The 27,789-nt window shown below is 50.8% G+C and overlaps 10 protein-coding genes across 10 annotated transcripts; 6 read left to right on the top strand and 4 right to left on the bottom strand.

The window, feature by feature from the left end:
- Nucleotides 1-305: 305 nt before the first annotated feature.
- On the top strand, nt 306-3,391 carry N7515_006416 (putative DNA excision repair protein (Rad26L); the record flags this gene model as incomplete). The annotated part of the gene is made up of 2 exons (XM_056667160.1): nt 306-399; nt 450-3,391. Coding segments are annotated over 2 exons (3,036 nt in total), but the record flags the coding sequence as incomplete, so codon positions are not given.
- A 632-nt stretch (nt 3,392-4,023) lies between these two features.
- On the bottom strand, nt 4,024-4,872 carry ssuA (RNA polymerase II subunit A C-terminal domain phosphatase; the record flags this gene model as incomplete). Its single annotated transcript, XM_056667159.1, has 1 exon — nt 4,024-4,872. The coding sequence occupies one exon, from the start codon at nt 4,870-4,872 to the stop codon at nt 4,024-4,026; it is 849 nt and encodes a 282-aa protein (XP_056520755.1).
- A 664-nt stretch (nt 4,873-5,536) lies between these two features.
- N7515_006414 (nicotinamidase) lies at nt 5,537-6,307 on the top strand (the record flags this gene model as incomplete). The annotated part of the gene is made up of 2 exons (XM_056667158.1): nt 5,537-5,605; nt 5,657-6,307. 2 exons carry the CDS (start codon nt 5,537-5,539, stop codon nt 6,305-6,307), a joined length of 720 nt encoding a protein of 239 aa, XP_056520754.1.
- Nucleotides 6,308-6,691: 384 nt separating this feature from the next.
- On the top strand, nt 6,692-7,645 carry N7515_006413 (GIG1 family protein; the record flags this gene model as incomplete). Its single annotated transcript, XM_056667157.1, has 4 exons — nt 6,692-6,959; nt 7,026-7,208; nt 7,279-7,463; nt 7,508-7,645. 4 exons carry the CDS (start codon nt 6,692-6,694, stop codon nt 7,643-7,645), a joined length of 774 nt encoding a protein of 257 aa, XP_056520753.1.
- Nucleotides 7,646-8,432: 787 nt separating this feature from the next.
- On the top strand, nt 8,433-10,076 carry N7515_006412 (OSBP family protein; the record flags this gene model as incomplete). Its single annotated transcript, XM_056667156.1, has 7 exons — nt 8,433-8,523; nt 8,583-8,688; nt 8,767-8,877; nt 8,928-9,206; nt 9,255-9,504; nt 9,554-9,867; nt 9,923-10,076. The coding sequence occupies 7 exons, from the start codon at nt 8,433-8,435 to the stop codon at nt 10,074-10,076; spliced, it is 1,305 nt and encodes a 434-aa protein (XP_056520752.1).
- A 916-nt stretch (nt 10,077-10,992) lies between these two features.
- On the bottom strand, nt 10,993-12,510 carry hosA (histone deacetylase HOS2; the record flags this gene model as incomplete). Its single annotated transcript, XM_056667155.1, has 1 exon — nt 10,993-12,510. The coding sequence occupies one exon, from the start codon at nt 12,508-12,510 to the stop codon at nt 10,993-10,995; it is 1,518 nt and encodes a 505-aa protein (XP_056520751.1).
- A 799-nt stretch (nt 12,511-13,309) lies between these two features.
- N7515_006410 (isocitrate lyase/PEP mutase family protein) lies at nt 13,310-14,288 on the top strand (the record flags this gene model as incomplete). The annotated part of the gene is made up of 2 exons (XM_056667154.1): nt 13,310-13,444; nt 13,506-14,288. The coding sequence occupies 2 exons, from the start codon at nt 13,310-13,312 to the stop codon at nt 14,286-14,288; spliced, it is 918 nt and encodes a 305-aa protein (XP_056520750.1).
- Nucleotides 14,289-16,312: 2,024 nt separating this feature from the next.
- aspf4 (allergen Asp F4) lies at nt 16,313-17,368 on the top strand (the record flags this gene model as incomplete). Its single annotated transcript, XM_056667153.1, has 1 exon — nt 16,313-17,368. The coding sequence occupies one exon, from the start codon at nt 16,313-16,315 to the stop codon at nt 17,366-17,368; it is 1,056 nt and encodes a 351-aa protein (XP_056520749.1).
- A 1,004-nt stretch (nt 17,369-18,372) lies between these two features.
- Nucleotides 18,373-19,783, bottom strand: N7515_006408 (uncharacterized protein; the record flags this gene model as incomplete). Its single annotated transcript, XM_056667152.1, has 3 exons — nt 18,373-19,372; nt 19,430-19,568; nt 19,633-19,783. 3 exons carry the CDS (start codon nt 19,781-19,783, stop codon nt 18,373-18,375), a joined length of 1,290 nt encoding a protein of 429 aa, XP_056520748.1.
- Nucleotides 19,784-26,866: 7,083 nt separating this feature from the next.
- On the bottom strand, nt 26,867-27,677 carry N7515_006407 (uncharacterized protein; the record flags this gene model as incomplete). Its single annotated transcript, XM_056667151.1, has 2 exons — nt 26,867-27,387; nt 27,449-27,677. The coding sequence occupies 2 exons, from the start codon at nt 27,675-27,677 to the stop codon at nt 26,867-26,869; spliced, it is 750 nt and encodes a 249-aa protein (XP_056520747.1).
- Nucleotides 27,678-27,789: the final 112 nt, after the last annotated feature.

The following is a 27,789-nucleotide window of genomic DNA, read 5'->3' as shown; positions in this document are numbered from 1 at the left end:
ATCTACCATGGTTCTAACAATCTGACTTCTATCAGGCGGCAAAGACAACTTCGACAGTTTGTATATGAATACACGTTGAGACCCAGGCCTCAAATAAAAGGGGCATGTCACCCTTCAACTTACCCGCATGTGAAGCAGAAGTATTCAATAAATATCTTTGAAGCTAGTATATTGAGCTGGCATTTTGACTTCCCTTAGTGGCCGTTATTGACTACCGTTAATGGCGTTTTGTCGCGGCAGTCTGGTGCTCCCACTTCAAGTTGCCTCTCTCAGCCGTTGGAGCTGGTCTGGATCATGCAGAGAATATGGCCGATAATGATAACACGGACGAGGTTATCACCATCGATTCAGATAATGATGACTTGGAGGTGACGCACTATTCAACGCCAGTCGCGAGAAGTATGACACCCTCTCCGACGCGTTTGATAGACTACTCACATTCTCTCTAGACAGGCTTTCCAGCATCAAACATGAAAATGCTACGCCGGTCAAATCTGAACCGACGCGTACTTTGCTTTCCGGTTCATCTAGCGCTGTAAAAGTCCAACCAGTGGACAGCGATGAGGACGACGTCAATGCTGGCGAGCTAGCGTATAAGAAGTTCAAAGAACGCAAAACGCTCAAGCGCAAACAGACTGCAGCGGCTACTCGCAAGGTAAAAATGCCCAGGGGAGATGCGATCGTTGGTCGAATTAAGCTAGAGCGGCCAACGCCTCACCCCAAACGACCGTTGAAACAATGGGGTGAACTTTCTTCGGAGGATGAGTTGATGGAACACACTCTCCCCGCATATCTCAAGACTCGTCGGACACAGTTTGATCGGAAGCATGAGCAGCTGAAAGAACATGGGCTGAAACTCCCACCGACTTACGAGGATGTGGACGTTTCCGATGACGAACGATTGGAAAAGCTTCAAGAACGGCCTGTCTTTCCGGATGCTCCCCGACAGCAGGAGTACAAGGACATCCAGCTTCCATATTCTTTGGGCATCATTCCTGCGCCGATCGCCCAGTGGCTACGGCAGTATCAAGTGGAGGGAGTCGCGTTCCTGCACGAGCTGTTTGTATATCAAAAGGGCGGTGTCCTTGGAGATGACATGGGTCTCGGCAAGACCATTCAGGTGATTGCATTTTTGACTGCCGCCTATGGAAAGACAGGCGACGAACGGGACGCAAAGCGCATGCGAAAGATGCGCAGATCGGATGAGAATGCTTGGTACCCACGCACGCTCATCGTGTGTCCAGGTACCCTTATCGCAAACTGGAAGGCCGAGTTTGCGCGCTGGGGATGGTGGCATGTCGATAGCTACCACGGCGACAACAAGGATCTCGCTCTCGATGCGGCAAAGTCAGGGAGGGTGGAGATCTTGATCACGACCTATACCACATACATGAACAACAAAGACGCCGTCAATATGATTGAATGGGACTGCGTGATAGCCGATGAGTGCCACAAAATCAAGGAACGCAAATCGGGAACCACCCAGTCCATGAACGAGATTAATGCATTATGTCGAATCGGGCTTACTGGCACAGCCATCCAGAACAAATATGAAGAGCTATGGACTCTTCTTAACTGGACAAACCCGGGTGTCCTGGGCCCGGTAACCACCTGGAAGGCGCAAATATCGGAGCCTTTGAAGATTGGACAATCCCACGATGCTACGCTGAGCGAGCTGAGCAGAGCACGCAGAACAGCCAAGAAGCTGGTCGAGAACCTCCTTCCACAATTCTTCATCAGGAGGATGAAGTCTCTGATCGCAGATCAACTGCCCAAAAAGAGCGACCGTGTTGTCTTCTGCCCTCTGACCGAGACACAGGCCGAGGCCTACGAGAACTTTCTCGATAGTGATATCGTTGAATACATCAAGGGTTCCACGGATCTCTGTGACTGTGGATCGGGGAAGAAAGCCGGATGGTGTTGTCGTCGTCTCATCCCCGGTCGAGACCCTGCAAATTGGCAAGCCTATGTGTTCCCTGCTATCACTGTGCTCCAGAAGCTCAGTAATCACCTCGCAATCTTGATTCCACAGGGGGTAGACCCCAAAGAGAAGCAGGAGAAAAACAAGGATTGGCTGGAGCTTGCGCTACCTGACAAGTGGGAAGATCTATACCGCTCGCGTGACTCGATCGTCAACTACGCGAATCCTGAGTTCTGTGGTAAGTGGAAAGTACTGCGCAAGCTACTCAAGTGGTGGCACTCGAATGGAGACAAAGTACTTGTCTTCTCGCACAGCGTGCGGCTTCTGAAGATGCTGCAAATGTTGTTCCATCACACCAGCTACAACGTCAGCTACCTAGACGGATCCATGAGTTACGAAGACCGCGCCAAAGCCGTCGACGAGTTCAACGCCGATCCACGACAGTTCGTCTTCCTCATATCGACCAAGGCGGGCGGTGTCGGGCTGAACATCACCTCAGCAAACAAGGTGGTAGTAGTAGACCCCAACTGGAACCCATCCTACGACCTCCAAGCCCAAGACCGAGCCTACCGCATCGGCCAACACCGCGACGTGGAAGTCTTCCGACTAATCTCCGCCGGCACAATCGAAGAAATCGTCTACGCCCGCCAAATCTACAAACAACAACAAGCCAACATCGGCTACAACGCCAGCTCCGAACGCCGCTACTTCAAAGGCGTCCAAGAAAAGAAAGACCAAAAGGGCGAGATCTTCGGTCTGAAGAATTTCTTCGGCTACCAAAACACCAACACCGTCCTCCGCGACATCGTCAACAGAACCAACGTCGCCGAAAGCCGCGCAGGCGTCCAAGTCGCCGACATAGACCTCAACCCAGAAGACGAAACCCACGACTACACAGACCGACCCATGAAATCCGAAGACGAGGCCATAAGCCAACTCGCCGCCATGATCTGCGGCGACGACGACAACCACAAACCTGCAGCTACCCTCCCCACGCCACACAAACACGATCCCGTGCAGGCGATTCTCGCCGGCGCCGGCGTGGAATACACTCATCTCAACAATGAGGTTATTGGGTCCTCGCGTGTCGAGGAGGATCTCAGTCGGCGCGCGGAACTGGCTCCCAATGATACGGCGGGTGACAGGCAGGTTTTCATGTCGTCGCAGCCTGTCTCTCAGACGGCCGAGTCACAGGTGCAGTTTAGGTATCATCCGCCGGAGGATGTTATGCGGAGGCAGTTCTGTAGTATGGCGCGTTGGTTTGGGTTTCCTAATGCTACGGAGTTTGCGCTCGTTGTTGAGGGTATGACGCAGGCGCAAAGGAGGGCTTATCTTGAGAGGTGGTACCGGGAGAGGAGGGAGAAGGTGCTCTCTGTTGGTGTGGTTAAGGATGAAGTGCCTAAGGAGGAGATGGATATTAAGAAGGACATTAAGGAGGATAGCAAGGAGGATATCAAGGAGGACATTAAGGTGTATGTTAAACATGAGTAGGAGGGGAGGAAGGAACCTCCCGGGGCTAGCTGTATAAGGGCAATTATTCCAATGGTTCAAGCTGGATCAAGGTTTTCGTCACATGAGATATGCATAGGTATGCCCGTTTGGTAGAGAAAGTAATGCAGGAGGAACGAAGGATAGACTCATCTTTCCCAAATTCCACCGATAAACACAGAGTTTGACGCAACCTCGGATGAGCTTGGAGGATATAATGACTCGTGAATGGCGAAAGACAAATCCTCAATATCGGTCCCTATCAAGACAAACCCGTTGGGCTTTGAAATAGGCGCTGCCTTCAGGTACGGTGGTACCATACACACAAAGTTGAGGAAGACAACGAACGGAAGCCTCCCGGATCACACTTTGCGTATCTTGAGCTATTCCACGGTCCTGACTAGTCTGTAAGTTGCGTAAAATTGTCGAACAATGGTAATGACGATGCGGAAGGTCAGGGAAGGGAACCCAACAGGATATCATTTGCTAATTCATGATTCCCAACACTGGCTAAAACAATATTCTGGCGTCCATAAAACCGGTATCATTGGAATTATATCCTCTAGGGACGACGACCGTAGGCAGATAGACTGCATGACCCACATCCCAAACAACTAAAGCCAAGCCAAAGTCCACAAGGCCGGCAAATTAGGGTATTTCTCCTGCCACCCAGCCAAAATCTCAGGGACCTTCTCATCGAAGCTCTGACGCGCGGGACCAGTCCCATTCTCCCAGCCCTGCGAACCATGAATGCGATGTTCAGCAACGGCAGCTTCATTCAAGCGATTGGCCAGATCCAGAATCGCCTTTCCACCCGTCAACGCCTCCTCATGATTATCCTTGATATCGACATTGAAGACATGAACGGGATAATTGAGAGTCGAGCCCTTATTCATCAAGTCATCGACGACCGCATCCCAGCAGCGCTCTTCGCAAGTAATGATGACATCGACGACACCGCCTTCCGTGCCGGTTGCGCCCTTGTCGCCCTTTGAGAGATGCTCGACGCGCGGCACACCGGGCACCCAGTCCTGGAAGCGCTCTGGGCCCCATTTCAGCTGGCGGTTGCGGTCGAGCATGTTCAGGATGCCGTTGCTGCGGTATAGACGCTCGTCTTTGCTGTGTAGCTCTTCGTACATCTGGTTGTAGGAGGTTGTGTTGAAGCTGTAGACGTTTGGCTGGGTGATTGATGGGCCGGGGAGGCGGACGAGGGAGCCTGTGCCGAAGGAGATGACGGGGAAGGCGGCTGGTGCTCCGGAGAGTTGGAGGTGGGCTTCCATTGAGCGGTTGTTGTTGGAGGCGCAGACGGTGCAAAACTTCAGCTTGTACGAGTCTGGCGGTTGGCTGGCGGATTCTAGGACCTGTGTCGTTGCCATGGCTGTGGATTGCTCTGGTGGTGGAGGGGGAGGTGGAGGTTGGGGAGTTGAAGTTCCCGAATTTGTTCGGCGGGGATCATATGCCATTTTTTTGAGACTATGGAGGGTAATAGAGGGAGACTAAGAGGTTCTAGGTAGTTGGCGTCAAGCAGATCATGGGGGTTTCTTGAGTTTACAATATCCTGTTGACTATCAGAGTATTAGCGACTGATTTGGTGACATTGAGGTCAAAGATGGGTGTGAAGAACGACAGATTCAGACAAAAGCGTAATATGAGTTTATCCGCATAGCAAAAGCTCAGATAGCTCCAATAATATATTCATCATGTTGGAAAAGGGAGGAAGGTGAGACTGTAGACATACCTTGCAATTATCTCTCATTATCTTCAAACCATCGAGAAGTTAAAGAAGGCCGTAGCCTTGAAGAAGAGAAGAAGCAAGTTTCGCCGGAAGGTTCGTTTTTAGTGCCTGGCTTAGTCATGGCCAGTTCTCACCGGTTCATTCTCCGCCTTCTATATAAGGAGGACCTGCAGATGAAGCTTGTATTCTGCCTGACAAATACGGAAGTACCATTTGTCGCTCTCTTTCCTCTTCATTCTCCTCTATCTTACTGGTGTACACGATATAAACCTCCATGCTAATCCTCTCACCCAAGATATAGCAATAAGTAAACACTACACCGATTCAGATCCCCACACCGTCCAAACAACAATCTCTGCCAACAACTTCCTTGGCACCTCTCTACATCGAGAATGGCAGCAAATAGACCTTTCAAGTCAGCCTTGATAGTGGTGGACATGCAAGAGGACTTCTGCCCCCCAGTGAGTCCGACGCACACCGTAAAAGCCCAGCCACACTAACCCTAAGACTAGAATGGGTCCCTCGCCGTACCAGAAGGCCGCACCATCGCCCCAATAATCAACACCCTACTCTCCAAGCCAGGATTCACCATGCGCATCCTAACAAAAGACTACCACCCAAAAGACCATATCTCCTTCGCCAGTAACCACCCAGGTCCAGAAAACCAGCCCTTCTCTTCATACGTCACTATGAACAACCCGGCGCCGGGCAAAGAATCAGAATCGAAATTACAGCAGCTATGGCCAGTCCACTGTGTGGCGGATACTGCGGGCGCGGAAATCATTCCGGAGATCGATTCCTCTAATGTCGATTTAGTGGTTCGAAAGGGCATGCGTCCCGAAGTCGAGATGTACTCTGTCTTCGCGGATGCTTTTGGAAACTGTGATCCCGGGGCACATACACATTCGGTTAGCTTGGATGTTGCTGCGGCTCTTAGGGCTCAGGGTGTTACTGATGTGGTTGTTGTGGGGCTTGCTGGAGATTATTGTGTCAAGGCTACGGCGATTGATGCTGCTAGGGTTGGGTTCAAGAGCTGGGTTGTTGAGGAGGGGACGAAGTGTGTTGTGCCGGCTAACTGGGAGGATATTAAGAGGGAACTGAAGGATTCTGGGGTGTCTGTCATTAGCATGGGTGACCCTTTGATCGAGGGACTTGGAAAGTAGGATTAGTATTGTGTTGAGCACGTGGCGGAGTTGCCGATTTCGGTAGTTTCGGTATCAGAAAGAATGAAGCCATGCAAGCTAGGTTTTGACCAACTAACTTATGTACAATGACTTGAAGCAATCGGTCGGTTCTACTGTCAATGGACTATTTATACAACATAAAACTACACACACTGTGCAGCATGCTACTCCAGTACGTTGGTCCTTGGTAATAACAAATCGCCACCGAGTGGATCCGCGATCGACAAGCAACGGCCGGAAACGCCTCACCCTTCACACCCCTTTCGGCACTGCTGCAAAGTGACGTCGTCCCAAGGGGGAACTCGAGCCTAGAGATCACATCTCAATACGGAGCAGACCAGCTCGGAAGTCGATCTAGTCACAATGCTTCACCATGGCAGTCCATCACGACCCACGATCGCCACATTCAACACATTGACTGAGGTCGATGCCGATTCGGTACCCATTTTCCGCGAGCACAGCCGAACTACCGAATCCCTCCCGTACTGGCTGGTCAATATACCGCGGTCGCAATGGACTGCCGAATGTCCTAGCTTCCTACGCGACCAATCCCCGAAAAATGTTCGAGGTCTTTCGACCCCCGATCATCATTATACCCGACAGGACTGGGAGCTGGTGAAGGAGATCGTCAGTGAGTGCAGCGGCTTTGTATATCGATGTATTCCATCAGACCGCTGACAGCACCTATGAACGATAGGAACCAACCGGATCGATCGGTTCCAGCGTGTCCCGAGTGAGCTGCGCAAATATCTGGAATATATGGCACACATTAAAGCAGAGTATGGATCCGTTTTGAGATTCATGGTCAAGGAAAGGCTGGGCTGGGACGATGGCAATGGGAAAGCCGTCAAGCCTCGAGGTGGTCCTTTTGAATTCGAAGGTATGGCACGTTCTGGTAGTTATCGGGGTTCGGACACGTTGGAAGGTGGACACTGATCAGTACTGCATAGACGATATCAAGATCATTTATAACGACTGGCCATATGGAGTCGACAAGGATATCATCCATCTGGTCGTTTGGACCAAGTTCGAGTTGGAAGACGACCCGGCCACAGGTTACCTAACGACGGGTGCGCAAGCAGCTATCGAGAGCTATGTGCAGGACACATTTTGCACTCGGGTGCCACCAGAGCAGGTAAGATGTCTTTGAACATGAGATAAACGAAGCTGACCGTACAGGTTGTCTGGTTTAAGAACTGGAAGTCGCTGAAATCAGTGCCTGGGGTTGAACATTTCCACGTCATGCTCCATCGGCCCGATATGGAATTTGTCGGGGAGATCACGCGGGGAGATGTACCGCTGATCGAACGATTGTGACGTGGTGGAGTAGTATAGAAGGAACAGTATAGCTGTAAATCGGTGTGTTTTTGGCTCTGTCGTACTTCGTAGGTATGTAGTAGTATGCACGAGGCGAGTGTGTCATACCCTCGAGGGTGGTTCAACCGGGGTGCATGATGTATGCAGCTGTACGGTACAGACGGTACAGCTGGACACAGTATGAGATCCCCGCCAAGCCATGCCCCTCATCGACGATCTTTAGGCTTTGGGCAAGGTTTGTTGGTCCATTGGATCACGGAGGTGAGGTTGTGGAATACCGAGGAGGTAGGAGGTAGGAGGTAGGTGGTAGGTGGTAAGAGGAAGACGGAGGGGAGGTCACGAGGTGATAGCTCTCAGATGAAGAGATGAGAGAGAAGAACAAGAAAGTACCAACAGACGTCACTAGCCCGCTCTCAGCAGCTAAGCATTTTTCTAAGTCAAGAGTCTGATCATTTTTCATTTCTTATATTTTCTCCCTCTGTTGTTCCCTCTCCCTCGGTCTCTTTCTATTACAAGCCCCATTTCCGGATTCTCCGCCACATAAGTCAGCTGTTTCGTTTTCAGACATCTACACCTATTTATTATTTTCACCTCCCTCGACCCTGCATTATATTCCTCGTCCTATACATGCCTAGGTATTAGACCAAATCCTCCCTCCTGTTTGGCATTTACATATTTCCGAAAACATGCCGGTTCCGCACCTCCGTCGGGCTTCCCAGGCCAGTGAGTTTGTCCCCGCCCCTCTTACCTTCGATCCCACCACCTCTCTGTTGCGACAACCTGAACCATGGCCACTAACGCAGATCCAGGTAGATCATCCATGGAGGATTCCCCGCCAAGTGGGGAGGATGAGGTTGTTGAGCCCGACCAGGGAAATGGTGCGTGCATATTTGCAGCTGGCGCGGGGCGCACACACACTGACATGATGCGACTGTAGTCCTCTCGCATATTATTTCTCAGCTGCGGCCAGGCGCCGACTTGAGTCGGGTAGTCCTGCCGACCTTCATTCTGGAGCCTCGCTCTATGCTGGAGCGGATCACCAAGTACGCCACAACCCCGGCAGCTTGGAGCTGTCTGCCAGTCTATGGGTATAGCAGCTAACCCAAATGTTTTGCCTACAGCTTCATGGCCCACCCTGAAACTCTCCTTCCCATGTCGACGATCGAAGACCCGGTCGAGCGCTTTGTATCTGTGGTCAAATTCTATCTGAGTGGATGGCATATCAAACCACCGTATGTTGTCTGCGTGGATGTTTGCGAACAAATTCTGACGGCTTGCATAGAGGAGTGAAGAAGCCGCTTAATCCCGTTCTCGGTGAAACCTTCACCTGCCACTGGGATTATCCCGACGGCACCCGTGGCTACTACATCTCCGAACAAACCTCCCACCACCCGCCGAAGTCGAGCTATTTCTTTGCTGCGCCGGAGCATCATATTCGCATCGATGGAACACTCAAGCCGCGTAGCAAGTTTTTGGGCAACTCCGCAGCCAGCATGATGGAAGGCATCGCCATTTTGCGCTTGATGAACCACGGCCGGGATAAGGAAAAGGGCGAACGATAGTATGTGGCGCCGATCTTGTGGTGGATCTTCTTGCTGACAATAGCCAGTATCGTGACCCAACCCAACATGTATGCGCGCGGCATCCTCTTCGGAAAGATGAAGTATGAGCTCGGTGACCACAGCTACGTGCGCTGTCCCGAGAACAACCTCGTGGCCGATATCGAGTTCAAGACAAAGGGTTATTTCTCCGGTACTTATAACGCAATTGGGGGAACGATCAAGAACGAAGAGACCGGAGAGGTGCTGTACGAATTGTCCGGATTATGGAACGGGGAGATGCACCTCAAGGATGTTCACGTATGCTCCACCCGCAGGATGACCCCATTCAATACTGACGTGCGACCAGACCCACAAAAAGGACCTCCTGTTCGATGCGACGCACGCAAAGCATACGCCTCCGATCGCCCGCCCCATTGAGGAGCAAGGAGAGCGGGAATCACAGCGTTTATGGAAACCTACGGTTGATGCAATTGTGGCCCGGAATCATGAAGCTGCAACGGACGAGAAGACCAAGATCGAAGACCGCCAACGGGAGGAGGCTGCGAAGCGCGTCGAGGACGGAGTCGAGTGGCATCCTCGTCTCTTCCGGGCCATCCAAGGTGGCCCTGGTGGCCCAGACGAAGGCGAGGAAGATCTCGACTGGATCATCAATGCTCCAGTGTAAGAACCATTACAGTTATCTCTACGCCCAAGACATGCTAACTGACAGTCCTAGCGATATGGCCGATCCCAACACAGCCACCAAGCAAATCCTCTCCATCGCACCCATTCTCCCAGGTCAGAAGGATTCCTCCCAGTTTCAAATCCCGCCGCATCACCCTCATCCTACCGCACCCGCGAGCCAAGACCCAACCACCTCCCAGCAATAACCAGCTAATACCTCCTCCCCCCACGCAGCCTCGGATCTAAAAAGCGACGTCACCCAACCCGTCGTGGAACGCAAAGACACCGAAACATCAGACGTGGACGAGTTCGTAGATGCCCCCGAGACTTCATAGTCCATGAAAAGCGAAAAGCACCCATTGCGTCCACCTCCGACATCCCCCTGTATGCTCTCACCGACCCAAACAATGTCGGTCTCTCAAGAGCCAACTCTCGACTCTCACCTCCATGTCTTAATGGTCCGGAGTATCCTCCTCCCTCTCCTCTCATTCTGCCACGACGTAGTCAACCTGCGCAGAAACCCCCGGCACAACCACAAGAGGCAGCCGTGACCACGGCCATTGTGATAGTTCCCCTCCCCCATCTCTACCCCTCTGATGTTTCAACACAGCGTTTTCACCCCTGGTCATCATGCCGCTCCCATTGCTGGATACCCTTGATATCTCTAAAAACTTTCGCAAAACTCAAAAAGGATATTCTCTCATATTTTCTCGAGCAATTCAACTGTGGATGCGGAGATGGGGATAGCTGTAGCAATGGTTCATACATAACGGTGTAACTTGAGATGGGGAGGGTTGGGGCATTACTCTGTAATTAGTTCTCTGGTGCGATGTTTGGGTTGGAGTCTTCTAATACATTCTATTCCACAATATTCAAATCTCTGACTACATCGAAAGAACAACCAGTTTACCGACGATGGGATCATTTGAATGTTGTCTAAGTTCGATTCTCCATTACTGTACATCTCCTAAAAGGAGGGATATCACAACGACACATGGCAATCCACCGATGCCACAAAGATAAAAGGTAAACCGAAACTCCTTTCCCGTATCCGCATGCAAAAATACGAAAGAAACGCCTCAACCATCGTTTTGCGCCATGGAAACAAACCCAGTCCACACTTCATGAATACAACTCCCCCCTCGAACCAGCCCCCCGTTCTGCATCCCGCCGGCGATTCGACCGCGGAATAGCACCAGCAGAGCCAGTATGGGCCAGACCAGACCCAGCGGCGGCGGCAGCCGCAGCAGCCATTGACCCGGCACCGTGATATTCCTCTCTCGCCTCCTCACGGTGAACCATCTGCTCCTCGATTTCCTTTTCCATATCCTCGCGCAAACCCAGTATATCCGGTGGGATGAAACTCATCTGCACACTGGGCGCGCCCTTGATGTAGCGTAGCTGTTCATGGACGGCCTCGACGAGGCCCTCGAGGTAGGCGCGGGAATTCTTATTCTCTAGTTTGCGCATCTCGGACAGCGGCGGGAAGAGCGAATAATCGGGGCCGAAGTGATTGCGGAAGGCGACCGTGTCCGGGATAGTGGGATTGAGGATGTTGTCTGCCTCGACCAGGATGGAGGTCTCGTGCGCCCAGGCGCGAGAGACATTGCGTGGGGTATATCCGCCGCCGCCGACGACGAGCATGGGGAGGTTGAAGGTCTTTGTGAAAGCGACGCAGGCGCCGTGGGCGCGCACGTTCAAATTGAAGCAGCCAAGTCGATCACAGCCCAGACTGTCGGCGCCGCATTGGAGCACGATTGCGCCGGGTTGGTAGGTCTTGACGCAGGCGCCGATGATCTCCTTGTAGAGGGCGATGTAGGATTCGTCGTCGATGCCGTCGTTGAGTGGGACGTTGACGGCATGGTGTGCGCCTGGGTTGAGCGGGTGTGCGGGGCCGGTCTCATCGCGTGAGCCGGTGCCCGGGAAGAAGCCTTCTTTGTCGTATTTGTGGAAGGAGACGGTGAGGACACGGTCGGTTGACCAGAAGGCTTGCTCGACGCCGTCGCCGTGGTGCACGTCGATGTCGATGTACATGACGCGCGGGTGGTGGCGGAGGAGCTGGAGGGTGCCGAGGACGATGTCGTTGACGTAGCAGAAGCCGCTGGCTTCTGCTTTTTTGGCGTGGTGGAGGCCACCGGACCAGTTGATGGCGATTTCGGATTGGTTGTTGCAGAGCTTGCGCGCGGCGTCGACGCTGCCGCCGGCGTACAGCGAGCAGTAGCTATACAGCCCGTCGAAGACGGGGCAGTCGTCGCCGAAGTTGAATCGGGCTACGTTGTCTGCGTTCTCGGGCTTGTTGATGTTGCTGGGCATGATTTGCTGTAGGAAGTCGAGGTAGTCTGAGTCGTGGAATTCGGCCATTTCCTCATATGTCGCGGCGCGCGCCAGATACAGGTCCATCGCGTGGTGCATGCCGTACGCCATGACGAGTTGTTTGGTGAGTGTGAGGCGCCATGGCTTCATGGGATGTGAGACGCCAAAGTGATGGGGCTCAACGGCGGGATTGGCGTGCCATGATACTCGGTAGCCTTTTGGTCGAGGTATCTGTACGTTCTGGAGTTCGGATGTGGTCTTTTGGTCGACGGAGATGGTTGGCGCGGAGGGTGGTGCGTACTCCTGAACCACGGAGGAGCGTGCCATGGAGGCTATTTTTGGGAAACAAACGGTGGTCAAAGAAATAGGAGTGTAATGATCATTTCTTAATGTACATCAGATGCGATGAATGGAATTGAAGATGTTGAAGATGGACCGAAGGGTCCCACTTGTTGACTAAGCAGATCTGCCGCTTCACCGCCCTCACAGGGCCGGGTATCAAACTGAAAGGTTCTTCCGTACTCCGTACACAGTAACTATATGGTAGATGCCATTTCAATTGTTTTTTTTTTCTTTAGTCACTGTCCAGAAGTTGAGCATCTCTCAGAATCATTGTACATGAAGCACTAGAACTACCTAAATGTAAGAATTCCCCGCTTGGTTGCCGCGGAAGCTCAGCAATCCCGAGGTCTGCATATCGAATTTGCCGTGAACACCCATCGTACAACCACATCTACATCCATGTTTACACAGGACATCGTAACTCGCCTGTCTGATCTCCGAGTAAATGCCGAATCCATCGGACGGTTTCGGACCATCACCATGAATCATTGTTAGCTCTGTTGCTAGTAGTGAAAGGAGTCATGACGTCAGCGGGGGGCACCGGTATCGGCGTTGAGCAAGTGGAGAGAACATTTCATTCGAGCATACGATGAGATTGCCTGAACGACTGATAAGTGGGGAAGCGATGTGGAAAAAGCTTGTCCTACAAATGGCTGACAATGCCTCGAAATATTGTCCGATGTCCTACCCGCGAAAAAAAGGTAGCTCTTGATTCTTCCTCGACCACAGGGCTTCACTCGACATCGTTCCCAGTCCCTACTATCCCGATTAGCACACAGCAATCATGGCCCTTAAATCGGCAGCAACCACTCTGCGACGATCGCTGGAAGACCCCAATACATTCATCACAGCCCCGGGTGTCTACGATGGAATGTCAGCACGACTCGCGCTGGCCGCAGGCTTCGAAGCGCTATACATGGTGAGCGACAGGTGAAGCCGACGCAAAGAAAAAAGCCAACCGAGCTAACACAAAAGTCCAGACAGGTGCCGGAACAGCAGCCTCAGTACACGGCCAAGCCGACCTAGCAATTTGCACTCTGAACGACATGCGCGCAAACGCCGAGATGCTAGCGAACCTCTCCCCAAGCACCCCACTAATCGCCGATGCCGACACCGGCTACGGTGGGCCGATCATGGTCGCCCGCACGACAGAACAATACGCACGTTCCGGCGTAGCCGGCTTCCACATCGAGGACCAAGTGCAGACCAAGCGGTGCGGACACCTCTTCGGCAAGCAGCTGGTCGACACAGCGACCTTCGTCAGCCGCATCCGGGCGGCCGTGCAGGCGCGCGAACGGATTGGCAGCGACATTGTGGTTATTGCGCGGACGGACTCGCTGCAGCAGCATGGCTATGAGGAGGGTTTGGCGCGGTTGCGTGCGGCAAGGGATGCGGGTGCGGACGTGGGGTTCTTGGAGGGGATCTCGTCGCGGGAGATGGCGAGACAGGCTGTGAAAGATCTTGCGCCGTGGCCTTTGTTGTTGAATATGGTTGAGCATGGGTCTACGCCTTCGATTTCGGCGCAGGAGGCCAAAGAGATTGGGTTCCGCATTATCATTTACCCTTTTGCCACTTTGGGACCGGCGCTTTTGGCTATGCGGGAGGGTCTGGAGAAGTTGAAGCGTGATGGGTTGCCTGGTTTGGACAAGGAGGTCACGCCTCAGATGTTGTTTAGAGTCTGCGGGCTGGATGAGAGTCTCAAAGTGGATGCTGCTGCTGGTGGCAGCGCGTTCGAGGGTGGCGTGGATCTAGGACAGAAGTGAACGTTTCGAGGATTGCTATGTCGTTTCGCGTACAGACATCGTGAGCGCTCTCCGGGTATCCCGTGGACGAGATAGGGAGTACATCGTATACACCAGATACCTAATGGGACAAATGCTTCATCTGAAATGTTGGCTGAATTGTTGGCCCTGGAAACTTCCCTTCGGGAGGAAGAGGGGGAAACTCAGTCTGTAAATATTACCTTCTCCCCTGATTACCTTGATAGACACCAGACAGGAGATCAGTCACTTGAACTGTTCTCTCAACATTCCAAAAAAATGCGCTGTAGCCTCTGCTGGAAATAATTCGGTCTCATTAGATAACATCAAACTACCGGGATGGGTGGTCCAAAATGCCATGTGACAATTTCCATGGCGTTGAAAATTGTCTAATTTCCTAAATTTCTTACAGCCAGTAATATCCATCACCGATCGACCGGACCGAGGACCACTCCCGTGCAGACCTTGGTTCTGTTTATTTACCCACACAGTAAACAGTTAAATAAATACGGAGTATCAGTTTCATGTGAATTTAACGAGGTTGGAGCCGCCGTGTATCCAAGGGCGCGTGTCTGCATAACAAGTGTAAGAATCTGCCAGGGACAAGGCGGGTACCTGCACTTCTAACCCTAAAGTTTCAAAAACCGGCGGCAACAACAATACGCACAATACAATGTTGTACGCACATACACACACCGTATCCAAGACACGGAGTTATTCAGCCAGCCAGGCGCCGTGAAGGTTTCAGTGAGGCTGGACACATGAAACATTCTGGGCTATTCTTTCGGTGTGCCTAATGGAAGGTCTGGATTGAAGAGGGGCCATTCATCCGATGGAGACACGATGCTTAAGGGAGACTCGTCATACGAGTGGGGAATGGCTGAGACGCTATCTGTGGACAGGGGGGCAAAAGTGTGTGCCTTACTCTGTACTCCGTACTGGAGACCGAAGAAATCATCGAGGGCGTTAGATGGATCCACCGACGATTTACGACTTATGTACTTAGTATCGTAGGGGCGAATATGTGCCGTTGATCTGCGGCCAGGCCTTGTTACGTGCACATCCGTGGATACGATTGACAGGGTGAGTTGGAATATCTTAATTAATTGTATCAAACAGTATATTGTGATAGAGAATGGGTTGGGCGCAAATGACTTGGTATATCGAATAGTTCATTGACCTTTATACACGTCGAGGGAAATTTGTCCACGTAGGTGATGAGTTGGCTTCTGTATTGTTAAGATTGGCTTGAGTCGTAAGACAGGTTACGATCCTTGCTGCGCGGTTCACCGATTGGCCTATGTGGGGATGTTCGGATGACGGGGAGATGGAGTGCCTTGAACTGCATGTGTGTAAGTTTGAAATTTCTTAATCTTGGCTATCTTTACTTCTCTTACAATGCTCATGAATGCTCATGAATGCTCATGTCAATGTTAGGCTCTGATGGAGTGTTGGCAGTTCTTAGGTATCCAGCATTCCGATCGTACACGTGTTTGACATTGGGCGGTTAGATAGAAGAATGGACAATGTCAACCCTATCAAAATTGATCACAAGAATACTAGAGAGTAAGAATAGACAGACAATGAAGAATAGAACGCGAAATTACCATGGCAGGAGACACCCCTTATCCCAGGTAACCAGTACTTGCACAGCCGCGAGAAAAGCCATAATATGGCCAAGTACATAGTACATCCTTGGTACCCAAAGACCGAAGTCTGGACCCCCGATGGACAACCAATCAAACAAAAGGCAAGCGCGCACGGCTAAAAACCGCCAGGAACCAGCCAATAACAATCAAGCACCCCTGATTTTGGAGCCTTGGTTCACTTTTGGGTTCAGACCCAGACCTGAGCCCCGTTGGTGTGTAACTCGGTATTGTACTAATACTACTTCCCCCTAGTCCACTTGCTTTCTCAATTCCTTTTCTCACTTCCTCTCCCACACACTCATTTGAATTGAATTCTCTTCTTCTAGAGCGTGTTTTCGCTCAAGTCACTCCTTTACAAGTCCATTCAATTCCCCCAAAATGCATTTCTCTAAGTCCATGCTGTTGATGACGGCGCTGACCGCTGGGTCGGCTGTCGCTCGTCTTCACGGCCACGAACGCCGCCACACTCACGCCCAACGTGATCTTGTCGACCTCGATATCGAGCCCAATGTTGCCGTTGCCGGCCAGGTCGACGACGTCGAGAAGCGTGGTGAGCAGGTCTTCGCTACCATCGACGGCAAGCTCGTCTCCTGGATCAACAACTGGTTCGGCGAGCAGACCTCGACCTCCGAGGCCGCTGCCGAGCCTACTGCTGCCCCCGCCACCACCACTACCGCCGCTGCCGCCACCACCACCGCCCCCAGCGCTACTGAGGCCGTCTCCAGCGTCAGCCCAACCCCCGTGTCCTCCGGTTCCTCCGGCTCCAGCAACTGGGCCGACTTCCCCTCCGACGGCAAGTTCTCCCGCGATGGCTTCGGTGCCTCCACCTCCAGCAAGCGCGTCGGCTCCCTCGACTGGGACTACATCGGCAACGTCGGCAGCCCCTGGGGTAGCAACATGATCCGTGTCGAGGAAGACACCGCCAGCCAGTACAAACACGTCCTGCGCTTCGAGAATGATAACGACAAGGCCTGGACCGTCGTCATGTGGAACTCGTACGGCCCCAGCGGTGGTCTGAACGGTTTCTGGTCCCCCAACAAGGCTCTCAGCTTCACCGTCGAGCCCGGCCACAGCACTTACGTCGCCATCGACGACAACTCTCAGGGTGGTTGGGGTGCCGCCGAGGGCGAGGGTCTCCCCACTAACTACGTCGGCGAGTACGCCTCCACCTGGGGTGAGTTCGACATGAGCAACGAGCAGAACGGTGGCTTCTCTGGATGGGACGTCTCCTGCATCATCGCTGAGCTTGCCAAAATGGAGATCGATGGTATGCAGATTTGCGACCACGCTGGTGAGAAGTGCTCTTCCATTAGCAAGGGTGCCAGCAAGGTCGTCAAGGCCTACACCGCTGCCGACCAGGGCAAGCCCGACCTTGCCGTCGCCCAGGGCCCTGGTCCTGTCCGCCTGGTCGTCAACCTGGGCTGGAACGCTTAAATGGCCACGCCACCTTTTTTTTTTTCTTCGAATATCTGCCCATTTCACGCAACATTTTCCTATCTACCGAGACTTCGTCTTTCTTGCGCACATGGTTTAAATGCTGGAGATGATTTTGTATCTTTGCATCTTCGAGCTGCTCTTCGACAGATACTTTTTTTTTCTGTCGAGGAGTCCATACATATCTCTGTGGTCATGATTTGCGTCAATTTTGTCTGATTCTCTGTACATATACCATTTGATTTGAGTGTTGATATCATTTTCTTTTTCCTTCCATCTAAGCTATACATAGTCACTTTATGTTCCCTTATACTTAAGAATAGGTAACAGTCATCTAGGAACGATTACCATGGACATTGAGCTAGGTCAACCCTTGAGTGGGTATGCATCTCATCTCCCTTAGTATCCCTAAGCCCCCTGCCGGTATCCCCTGCTAGTGAGACTTGGCGAAGTTTACAGGATTGCAGTTCATCTCACTTTGTGGCTGACTCTGACTTTGTACCTGGCAAACAGGTATTGACACTAATGATCCTGCGAGGGGATACTACCTAGCATACCCTACATAGGTGGAGTCAACCATGCATATGATCCTTGACCGTGATGTCTTGCATGAGGCCGAGCTAAAACATCTAAGATGAAGTCCACAGTTAGGGCTTCAGAGGAATGCAGGAATGCTGTCAATTCAAGGTTTCCATCAAAGACACCAGCAAACATAGGTATACTTTGACTTTCTTTGAATTGCTAGAAGTTCAAGTTCAATGTTGGAACAAAGGAGATGGCTCCAAGTACTGCGGTACATAGGGCAGATCAAAGACCCTGCAATTTTGATGTAGAGAGGAACCGTGGGAACATCCTCACCACGAGATCAAGAACAAAGAACAGAGCGCAATGCTATCGTACAGCCTTCACACCGGTAAGAACAGTGACTTAAAATACCGGTCCCATGACATTCACGAGACCGAAAAAGATGTTGAACCCACGATATGGGCAGATTCATGCCTGCCTCAAATTCCCAGTATGTCATTGACAGACTCAGGCTCAAAATGAGACATACCCACATCTTCTTCAAATTCCTCCTCGTCGGCACCACGACGTTCGAAAGAAAGCAACCCCACTTGCACCATGTACCCAACTAAAGCCGCCGTCCCCGCAACAACAGCCGCAATAGAAACGAACATATCCTTGGTACTGGCATCCGCATACGAAGACAGAGCCTGCTTCTCAACCGAGCTAAAACTCTCATCCTCCTCCACAGCCCTCTTCAACCGTCTATTCTGCCGCACCTCACTCAGAAACGGCGTGTTATCGGCCAACGTACCGAGCAGTGTCTTCCCAACAGTCGACACAGAGATCCGCTCCGGCGCGCGCCACGGGAGCTTCGACGGCTCCTCAGGCTTGAATGCTTGCGCAGGGGTAGAATCCTCACCTAGACAGCGATCGCGCATGCGCTCCGTATACGCAGCCAGCAGCGGGGCCTTGGAGCGCATAGCATCGCGCAGCCAGGGAAAGGCGAGATCCGGGACTAGCGCGAGAGACAGGTATGCTAGCGCGAGACAGTCTAGTGAAGAGGGGGTTTCGTTGTCCTTGTCTGCGGGGAGGAGGTAGGTCTTTGTGCGGGCGAGCATTGCTTCGAGGGGCTCGAAGAAATCGGCTGTTAGGGCGACCAGGCGGAATTGATTTGTTTGGGCTGTTCGGCCGAGAAGTTTGGAGACTGTGCTGGGTTGGGAGGGAAGGAGGTTCTTGGGGATTTGGCCGGAGGCGACGGCGGCGTTGTGCTCGCGTTGGCGTTGGTCTTCCATTGCTTGTAGGTCTAGGGAGGAGAGGCCGAGGTGTTCGGTGCGGGTTTTGGCGGCTGCGTGGAGCTTTGGAGGGAGGATCCATTGGTTTGGCCATTGGAGGAGGGCGCCGTAGGCTGGGGAGGTGTTGGTGTAGTAGTTTTGGCTGGTTACGTAGAGGGACAGGTCGAGGAGGGGTTGGCCGCGGGATTCGACGAAGGAGGAGAAGCTGGTTGGGATTGGTTAGCTTGATTCTGGCAGCAAGGTAGGGGCCGGGTTTTCGTACGCAACACTATCGGCTTTTTGCACCTCGTCGAGGTTCTGATCCAGGTCCCAGTCTCCCTCCGAGTATTGGCGAAGGTAGTCAACGATGTTGCGGAACCTGCTCACCCACACCGAGTCATTTTGAAGAGCTGGGAGCTCGCCTGTCCATGAAGGTGTTAGTCACTTGCTGCTGATTTCTTCGTTCGTCGGCATCACGTCACTGACCTGTTGGAGACACAGAGGGATCGCTGCTCGCGATCAGCTCCCAGGAGTCTTTAGGAAGGACCTCGGAACAGTATGCAATTGCAGCGAGGCATTGTGCATCGATTGAAGGCAGAGAAAAGGCCGGGCCCCATACATGCAATTGCAGTACCATGATTGCTTTGCGCTAGGAGGAGAAAGACGGGTGTGTACGGCATTGGTTGATTTGGACGGGCGAATCACGTGTGTTTACCCGCGATCTGATATTCGGCTTTTACTGGGAGGTAACGTCGACTACATCTGGGCAATGTACAATATCTTGTTAGTGACTAGAGTATCGAGATCATGGTCTCTTCCAAACGAAAGACTGTTACAAGACAATGAAATTTATCGTCACTATCTCAGTTTGTTCTCGTCCAGCCGAACTTCCAGATAAGCACATACACAGTATGCCCTTTAGAAAGGGAATTCAATCACGAAAAAATAAAATAAAATAACTAAAAAAATACGACGATGGATCTCAAGCTTCCTGGAAGTAAGCAGTAAGCCATGTGGCTTGAGTTACGAGCTAGGCATCGCCGTTTCTTTCGGACATCACATTCCAGAATAATTGGCTCACGATATCTCATCCTGAGCAAATAGCCAAATGCAAAGAAATAGCTATCTCACAGAAGCCTAGCGAATCGGATGTATCTTCCACAAAGGGTCATTTCCTACTTTGATCGAAGTAGCCTTAGTACGGCGTACTCCGTGCTCGACCTGACAAATTCGTCCAGGCCGAGATCTCACTCAGCCCAGGTAAGATGTATCGAGATACCAAAGTCTGAGGCCCAGTCATACGAGATCAATTAAAGCCTCGAACGCCTCAGGAGAGCCTCATTCTTCACAAGTCACAACTGCCTCAAGCATAGCCCGGATATGCAGTAGTTGGCCGGCATTTATGCACAGTAGTACATTGTATAGTTATACGGAGTATAACATACTCAGATGTCCGCCAAGCAGGGGGTTGTCTCTGCCTGAGACACGAACCTGTTCCTGTCTTCCTGTCAAAGTACGAGCAAAAAATATATCCTAACACGGCAAGACAAGAAATGACCTCATCTTGCGCAACATGACAACACGTGGCTGTACCAGGGGTTTCCAAGCCTCTTGGGCCCTTGGCCATCCAGATTATTTTCAGCTCGAGCACGGACATGGGGCCTGAGAGGCTGAGACCTCGAATGAATCATCGATTAGATGAGATTTGGCAGGAAAAATATCCGAGAGCCCAAAGCTTAATTTGGTCACTTGATCTCATGGAATTACCCGGGGAAAATCTGATTACAATCCATGAGAGGCCCGACTCCGAGGGGTAGAAAGCGGGGATTCGGCGGCATTGATTGGATGATGATTTTCTTCAATGACGATGATATATTGACTTGCAGCGAATAGAATAATTGGAGAATGCGAAATCCGACCAGGAAGTATTCTAAGACCGACCATGAACCAGGCACAGGTTTGAATATTCTACACAATGATCACAACAATAGGGGCAATTCTAAATCGCAAATGCCGAGACGCTCGGATGGGGCGAAAAGCTCATATCTTGTTGAAATTTGGCGTTTAGCCTGTGTGCTTATGACATCTTACTATGTTGCCTCGGCGATTGCCGATCATTGTGGGATGAAGCATATCATGTTAGCTCGTGCGAAGAGTACGGAGTGGACTAGTGAGTCAGATGCGTATCTGCAATCTTAAAAAGACGCGATACCCAATCATTTCCAGTTGCAACAATACACGCATCTGCAGCGTACTAATGGCGGCCAAGGCGCCGTTAATCATAACGGGAAGCTAGATAAGGATCGCGTTAGATCGGTGCCACTGCGGATCTTACAGAGATAGAAATAATACGGCTGTACGGAGTACTCCCTAGTGCGTAGATACAGAGCGGCCTCCATGAGGAATCGTACCTGGTATGCGTTACGAGGGAAGTGAGAGATAGAGCGTCAATTCAATTACCGCGACACCCGCCATATCGGAATTCCTGCTAGCTTGGTTGCTAGTGATGTTATCCGGGAAACTTGGCTACCCGGCTGATTACTGAAACGAGGCGGGTGGATGTTTCACCCACATTCCAGGTTTAGATTATGCACGACATCCGAAGACTACCGGGATTGGTCAAATTGTAGAAGAAAAGACAAATTGCTCTGTTGGGTATATTAAGTCTATGGTACATGCTGTTTCAGGTTCGGCCAGATGCAGATAAGAAAACAAAAGAAAACAACCAAGAGAATTAAAAAGACATGTCATAACGATCGACAGGATTAGAAAAAGAAAGATAAAAGACTCAGTGTACCCGATCGATGACACAAAGACAACGGGACGATCGCAAGCCAGTTGATCACAGATCCCAAGACAGGGGGGTGGTCGACGAATCCACATTGTCCAATTGATGTGCAGCGGAGAACATGCATAAAACTCCGCATCTGTGCGTCACAGATGATTCAAAGATCGAATCGTTGAAAGGACAGCCCCGCTCAAGACTGGGGTACGATCCATCGGTCGAGAGTTGAAGTGAGACAAGTAGCGAGAAATAGAAAGGACTATTAAAGCACGGTCGAAAGGAACGGTAGCGCCGGCGCTGGGTCCCATAGCGAGCAAGGTTGTTGAGAAGAAAGGGGGGAAAATCCAAAACCCCAAGTGAAGAAAAGTCGGAAATGTGAAGAGAAATAACCGCTCGAGACCCATCGGAAACAAGTTTTCCACCCTCGCGCGCATTGAGCTGTGGCTAACGGCGCGTCGTTGAAATGGGGTGCCAAGAGCCGGGCATTGACAGTGCAAAGGCTAGCGCCCTTTGTCTTGCCCGTCTCGAGACCAAGTTCACAAGGGTTTCATTCAGACGGATGTAAAATTAAGTGTATTCAAAGTTCGAGTCCAACACAAAGGATCGCAGTTGAGAGTCGAAACCGGATCGAAGTCGAAGTGAGAAGTCGTGATATCCATGCCGAGAGTCCAGGTCGTGAGCGGATCTGGGTATGACCAGAATGCGCCAGGGTCATCATGTTCGTTGAAGAGAAGAAACTGGACTGTTTTATTTCGGCAGCGGCGGCAGAGGGCCCTTGGGAGGAGGGCCCGGGCATGGAGGGAACTGAGAAGAGCCGACGGAAGGCATTGTGGTGTGGTTGTGAGGGTTGGTAGATTGGTAGGTTGGTATTCGAGCGGAGGTTCTTCAGGTTGTCAATAGACAATACAGATAAAGGCTGTAGGTTGTAATAATATGTAGAGTATATGTAGGTAGTTCAAGGTTGATAGAGGAAAGAAGGGGAAAGGAAAAGGTTATGGGAACGGGATTCTTATAGAGATGGAACTCCCCAACATTTCCGGTCAACCGTCAGAAACTCAGAATTACAGATTAAATCCTAAAATCAATCGAACATCCCTGCCATGAACAGGAGGCTGAGTATCCACCTGATCTGACGTAGGAGACTTTAGAAATTCAAAATATTCATTTTATTGACCTCGATGGTAATGCCCCAAGCGGTAATCCAATGGAATTTTCTCAATTTTTTCTAGAAGCTCTCCACTACTTCTGCGGCTGGTGTTTCTTGTGAACCCACTGGAGGAAAAATGTGGATGAAAATGAGACATAGCAATCAAACAAAGCCTGTCGTGCAACCTCGTTTAGTTTATAAGATGAAGACCAGGATCTAAAAAGTGTATGTTTATGGACTACGCAGCTGTGACAATCCTGCTTCCAGTCTCACAACCCCGTCTACGTACTCCGTATATGTACGGTAAATCATGAAACCACGCGAGATGACAACTGGTAAAGGACAATCTCCCGTGGGCCCACCAAGGCTCCATCAGATTGTTGGATGCGGTGAGAGGACACTTTCTTCCTTTTCAAAGAGGAAAACAAGATAATATTCTTCCATTTGCCCGTCATACAACCTGCCTAAGTTGGATGTTATTGAAACATGATACCCAGGTACATTGATAGGCCCAAGCACCTCCATCCCATAACTCAATAACAGATCACCATTGGAAGACGTCAAGTCACAACACGTGCAGGTTTGCAGATCGCCGAGAGCGGTGTTAGCGGGTAAGAAAAAGCAAACAAATTAAAAATAAAAATAAAATGGATCATGGGGCATTTCCCGTTCCTTTTTCCTTCCATCGATTAAAGTAGAACAAAATGGCCGATTCGTATTGATTGCCCACCCTAAAGGGGTGTGACAGCCGACCTCCCAGAATATCGGGATTGACAGGATTAGGATAAGCCTGTTCATCCTACGGCTACAAGCTACACACACAGATCATGCACATATCCCACTTTCACTTAGGTACATATGCACGTATGCATATAATATATGCGACCTAATCAAGGCTAATCAAGGGAAACGAGGGTGGTGCATACAACCGTTTCAGGGGCAATTTTTTCTTTTGTTCAAAAGAAACGATCAAGACAAGCAAAGCAAAAAGCAAAAAGATTAAAAAAATAATAAAGAAAACAGAAAAAGGAAAAAGAAAGAGAAAAAGGGTTGGAAGTCTCACATCGAGGACCCATCCTGAACCGTGGTTCGTACCCGTGCTACCAAACCAATGGTATGGTTGAGACATGGAAGAATAGAAAATCTTTGGGGTACAAAACGTTCTCAGGTGACCTCTAACGGCCGTTTGATGTATAGTATCTTGTACGGAGTGTGCCTCTACTCTACTGATAAGTTATCCCACGGATACTATGTGTCCGGTACATAACTACACCCCTAGTGCGTACATCCGAACATCATACATGATCCTCATCTCTTACATTTTAACTACAACTATCGATTTCCCTCCTGCTTAGGCCCTCTCATAATGACATGGAATAATAAGCCCCATTTTTGGGTCATGTGGCTCGTAGCATCACTCCACTTACCAGCCGACGGAGTACAGAGTCGGTTAGCCTCCGCTTGCGAAGTATAGTAACTGTGGCTGATGGTCCCTGGCCACGATCGTCTCACTGCAGAGCACTATGCATTGCACATCATTATTTGAAGTCATGCAGAACAACGTCGTAGCACATCTGGAGAAAGACGGATCCCTGTATGCAATAATCTCTGCAGGATGCCAGTCTTCATTGCATGATCATTGGCTGGTAATGAACGGTTTGTCCACCTAAGACTCAAGAGTGACCTAACTCTTGTTTTGTGTCTCTATCCCCAGTGGCTGGGCCGTGTACATCACTGGACCTCAAGTTTCATGATGGGTGATCTCCTTCACCCCTGGTGTGGCGTTGATGGCGTGCTCACCGTGGATCACGGTTACTGACTTCTGTGGTGTCTGTGTGGTGTGAGCCTTGCATGTATCAAACTGCTCAATTGTCAACAGCAACAGACTCTACGTACTACTACCTCGTAGCTACAGTGTATTACTCAGTCAAAGGTTATCCCCAGCTTCGGGACGTTTACAGTGCCCCGGAAATTACCCGGTGGCCCCTGAGCAATGCATTGGGTCTCCCCGTTACATACCGCTGTGCTCCCTAACTATTTTTTGATTTAATTTCTTGGCTGCCCTTAACACATCAAGGCAGAGAGATTAGCTGGTCAGCGCATTACTTACTGCATACTGTGTAGAGTACTTTATGTGGCATCCCCACACAACTGCACTCTGCCCTATGCAGTAATACCAAGTCAATGCTTCTGTTAGCCCGGATGTCAGTCACACTGTACAACGGTACCACTCGGGATTTGCAAATCAGGCTCCAGATATTACTTAGATAGGAGTGTAAGGTGAATGACAAATGCTTCCTCAATAATTCGAAGATGATATCCAGATTCGCTTAAACTTTGACTTCCCGACTTACCGGCAGAAGAAAGAGGTGTGCGGAGTGGGGGTGGCAGTGAGTGGCAAAATATGGAACCTCATGCGTCTCCACGGGTGTTCCTGAACTAAGGCCGGGGGAACCAAGAAAGGGGAAAGGGAAAAGTGGGAAAGAGTGGCAAAAAAAGTAAAAACCCACATGGGAAGAAAACTCAACTTTCAAACTAGCGGACCGCAAACTTCAATAAATCGTCCCCGTTAGGCAAAGAGGGCCCACTTAGATGGGCTCCATCCCACCGTTCCGCACTGTTGGAAGAGGCGATGGCGGTTGAGCGGTTGGGAGTCGGAGATTTTTGAACTTGAGAAAGTTCAGCTTGCTAGATCGGGAATTTACCCCTGGTCCGTAGCACGATCGGTTTGAACTATTCGCAAAGCTTGGTCATTGGCTGTTGGATTGGAGGCCAAGATAGGCTACAGGATACACATTAGTAGTTCTGATGCTTGATCGGATACGGAGATAGATACGCAACGTCGGATAAGAATACTGTCAATGATTCTATTCATATGTCATTTGTTTCAGACTGGTATGGGAATAGGGGATTCTCCGGACCAGCAAACCGGCACAGGTTCGTCTCTAAGAAGGTCAAGTATTACGGGACGATAGAGACGGACTGTTTCATTCCGAGCTCCACTCGAAAATCTTCTAGCTTGTCTTCTGGAAGTTGCGGGCCGAGGTTGGTAATCAATTCCACATGGGGATCCTTAGTTCCTGAACTGGGTGGAATCGAAATGTAATTGAGGAAGTGGAATTGAATGATCCATAGAATATTGTATGTATCATCGTAAAGCGTCATCAACACAGCCGAGACATGCAAACAGAAAGCCGATGTAGCCGTAAGTGGACATCGTAGAAAGCCAATATTCCGCCATGTCTCTGGCGTGCAGATCATTAAGATATCACTGGTGGTAGTGAAGACGCCCGGGCTCCGTGGCTGACATTTCCGTCTCACGCGGTTCCGTCAACCTGAACCTGTGACTGAAGAAGCCGGGGTATGACGGTCCATGACTTGTGTAACCTGCCTGAGGGTTGAAAACACCAAATGCCGATGACGCATTTCCACGGTGCCAGTTTTGTCGCGGCTCGTTGGGTGGGAGGTGCTGTGCTCCCGATAGTAACACTTAGCCCACTGGATCATGGAATTGAAGTACCGCGTGAGATGAATCCCCACGTCGGCGGACTAAGAGACATGAGACAAACGCGAGGCACATGCTTGCAGCGTTCGCAGGGGTATGAGATAATGCGTATTAGCAGTGACGGTAAGTCACAGGGCCCATGTGGTCAATTCCCTCTCCATGACTGAGTGTAATACGAGGTCGAAAGGCTTGGATGTAAGCAAGAATAAGATCCTTGTCAATCGCACTACTGAGTATCCCCAGCTCCACCATCACTGGTGGCTTAGCTCAAGCAAACGGCGTCTCAATCCTCGTCAACAGATGCCTGAGCTTGAGTTGAAATCCATTCTTCCATGAGCGGTTGTCGAGATGACTCGGAGTTCACAGCACTTGGTTGTTTGCTTCTAGCCCCCTTGCGGGTGATCAACAAACACAACACCCATCCGCAGATATTGAAGCTCTCATAATGGGTACTGAAACCAAGCTTCTTTTCGTCTTCACCAGTCTCATCCTCCGGCTGTACCCGGCCTGTCTTGGCTGTCCGACCCCGTCTGTCTGACTGTTGCGCATCCTGCACTGCGTCTTCATCGCCAGATTCAGGGATATCATGCAAGTCCAGATCAGGCTCACTGTCGCTCTCGATCATAATTCCGCCGTTTGCTGAGCTAACCGGGTTGGTAATTGTGTCACCTGAGTCAGCTTCTTGCTTCAGCTCCGAATTCAAGTCTTGGTTTTGGTTTCCTTTTCCGTGGAATGTCTTGTTTCGCGTGAGGAGAGAATGACGGGTACGGGATTCGCGAAGGAAGATGGCCACCTCGAAGTCATCTAGAGAACCTTCTGTTAGCGTGCTTAGGTCTCCAGACGATAGTGACCAGATGTTTCAAACCTTCTGAAATGACATCCTTCACTGGTTTTCCCTTCTTGCGCTGGAATAGCCGCTCGTTCTCTTCTCGCAGCTTTGGCAGGACCAGCGGTTGAATAGCAGCGATGATGCGCGGGAGGACCGGATCGCGAGAGTTGAGTAGCCATCGTGAATCAGATGGGGTTTCTAGGTAAATGCGACATTCCAAGACTGAGTATTTGCTGATGCGAAGGTATCGTCGGATGGGAGCCATGTTCAATGTGGTTTGCAAGGGCGTGGTCAGATTCCAATGACCCCGCGGTGCCAAGCCCTTTTGCCGCCGACTTTCTGATTGGCGACAGAGACGCCTCAAAGGGCTGCCACAG

Source organism: Penicillium bovifimosum (assembly GCF_028826915.1).
Source record: "Penicillium bovifimosum strain IBT 22155 chromosome Unknown utg000005l_segment0_segment0, whole genome shotgun sequence".
In the NCBI taxonomy this organism is placed as follows: Eukaryota; Fungi; Ascomycota; class Eurotiomycetes; order Eurotiales; family Aspergillaceae; genus Penicillium; species Penicillium bovifimosum.
This window is presented reverse-complemented; position numbering and strand designations above follow the sequence as displayed.